Below are 2,210 nucleotides of genomic sequence, written 5' to 3'. Positions count from 1 at the left end.
AACAAACTCAAATTGCAAGTATCATGCCTTGAACCTGGATGGGTGGGAAGGCATCAGCCCCTTCTCATTACTAGGCTATGCCTTAGTCTGCAAGATGATTATGTGGTTGATGCATGTATTTCTTTTGTCTGGTTTTATTTTATAATATAATAAAAATGACTATGTGCACCTCTCGCTTAATGAAGAGGCCGAGGTTATCCTCTTCGAAGAATAAAGAAAGAATTTTCTAAGTCGATGCTCGCGAGGACCAGATTCCTGAGACGATGATACTTTCTTTTTCGAGTCAAGACGATGATACTTGACGCTGGACTAGTGAGTGACCTGACATCGGAAGACGGCGACTTACGCCGGCCGCGACCATTGAAAATGACAGTTGACATGATAAGCAATTCGACATGCCGAACAACAAGAAACCACATGACCGGACGACTCGAGCAAACATAACTCGGCCGACTCTTATTGCAATGGCTAGACTGACACGGACAATGCCATGAGACGGGGCATAATTTCTCCCCTTGTGCTTGATCGGACGCAATGGGGCATAGTTTATCTTGGAGTTCACCGGCTAGAGGCCCCGGCGGCCGCCGCCGTGGCCGGAGCTCCAGGCGCGCCCAGCCCGGTGGACGCCGAGGTGGAACCTCAGCATGGCCGCGACGAAGGCGCCCGCCTGCTCCGCGTCCGGGGCCAGCACCCCGACGACGCCGCGCACAGTGCGCTCGCGGAGCGCGTCGCCCGCGGCCAGCAGCACGCGGAGCGACCGCCCCACCGCGGCCACGGCCTCGTCGGCCTGTACGCCGTTGCCCGGGTGCTGCCGGCGCTGGCGCAACGCCTCCAGCACGCGCGGGCCCGCCAGCGACTCCTGCACGGCCGCCACCTCCCGGTCCACCTCCTTCTCGGCCGCCGCCGTGGCCGCGCGCAGGTCCTCCAGCTCGCGGCGCTGGCGCGGGCCCACGGCGCCGGAGCCGTCCACGAAGCGGAACACCAGCGCGGGCCTCCACCCCCACGCCCACAGGAAGGTGCGCTCCAGCGGGTTGAGCCAGCGCTGGTCCAGCGCCGCCACCACGTCGCGGTCGGCGAGGCTCGCCTTGTGCTCGTAGTAGGCTGCCACGTGGTCCATGGCGGCGTCCACGAGCGGCGCCAGCGCGTCGCGCCGGCGCGCCCCGAGCGCGGCCGTGAGGTCGGACACCATCTCCTCCTCGCGGCCCACCCAGGCGTCGTAGAAGGACGCCATTTCACCAGCGTGCGCCATGTATGATGTGTGTTCGTGGGTGCGGCGGCGGCGGCATCGTGCTGGGCGCGGGAGGGCCGGCATAAATCGGGGCGGTTTCTTGGCCTGGAAGGGTTGGGGCGTGGTTTGCTTAGGCGCGGAGGCAAACGTGGTCGTGCACGGCAGTCGGCAGGGGAAGATGGATACGGAGCTTGGGCGGTCGCGAGGAAGGAGACGACCGTTTGATCAGACAGTGCGCAGACCGGTGGCCTCGTGCTGGCGTGCTCTGGTTTGTTTATTTACTCTGTTTCTGGTCCTCCCATGCAGTGCAGCAGTCTAACAGAGCAACCGCTTTGACCTTTCTACTAGTAGTTCGGTATGACTCTCTGTCTCCGGTTGTCAGACACGCAGGCTGCGTTGCCGTGTGCTTTACCAGGGCACGTGATGCATATTCTCTGCACTAGTATTCCTATGCGATTTCTCCTTTGTTTCTTCGACGACATCTGGGGGGACAGCTTCAGCTCGGCTCACATTAGCTGCTGTGCTAGTGGCTCCAGGCTACATAGCTCTCGAGTAAGCGGTGCAAAGGCCAAAGGAGGGTACATGGCCAAGCACTACTTTTTCTCATGTAAAAGCATTTACACATTGCACGCCTCAAATCTACCTCAAACGTTTGAACGGACGGCTGACAAAAAAAAACATACACCTTAAATCGGTCTCAAACACCCGGACTGACCAACGCCCCTTATATCCATCCAAAATATGGGGTGAATACGGGATGGCCCCTCGTATCCATTCCAGATTCTGACCGACACTCTCGTTGTCAACATGGCGACAACAGACGCGGCGGATGCGATAGCGCGCGCCGCCGCCGAGAAGGAAGCCATCCACATTCGCATCTTAAAGAAGCGGCAACAGAGGAACACACGCACCCTTGTTCTAGAGCAGAATCGACTGTCTATGTCATGGTCAGACTGCACACCAAGGAGGAGAAGGAGGGGAC

At 59.1% G+C, this 2,210-nt stretch overlaps 1 protein-coding gene across 1 annotated transcript; it reads right to left on the bottom strand.

Annotated features, from left to right (window-relative positions):
- Positions 1-256: 256 nt before the first annotated feature.
- LOC125534201 (protein DOG1-like 4) lies at positions 257-1,498 on the bottom strand. Its single transcript, XM_048697478.2, has one exon. The coding sequence runs from the start codon at positions 1,310-1,312 to the stop codon at positions 566-568; it is 747 nt and encodes a 248-aa protein (XP_048553435.1). The 5' UTR covers positions 1,313-1,498; the 3' UTR covers positions 257-565.
- Positions 1,499-2,210: the final 712 nt, after the last annotated feature.

The sequence above is a fragment of the Triticum urartu genome, chromosome 2A (genome assembly GCF_056163025.1).
Source record: "Triticum urartu cultivar PI428250 chromosome 2A, HENAU_Tu73, whole genome shotgun sequence".
Taxonomy (NCBI): domain Eukaryota; kingdom Viridiplantae; phylum Streptophyta; class Magnoliopsida; order Poales; family Poaceae; genus Triticum; species Triticum urartu.
Note: the sequence above shows the minus strand (reverse complement) of the source record. Positions and strands in the feature narration are given on the sequence as shown.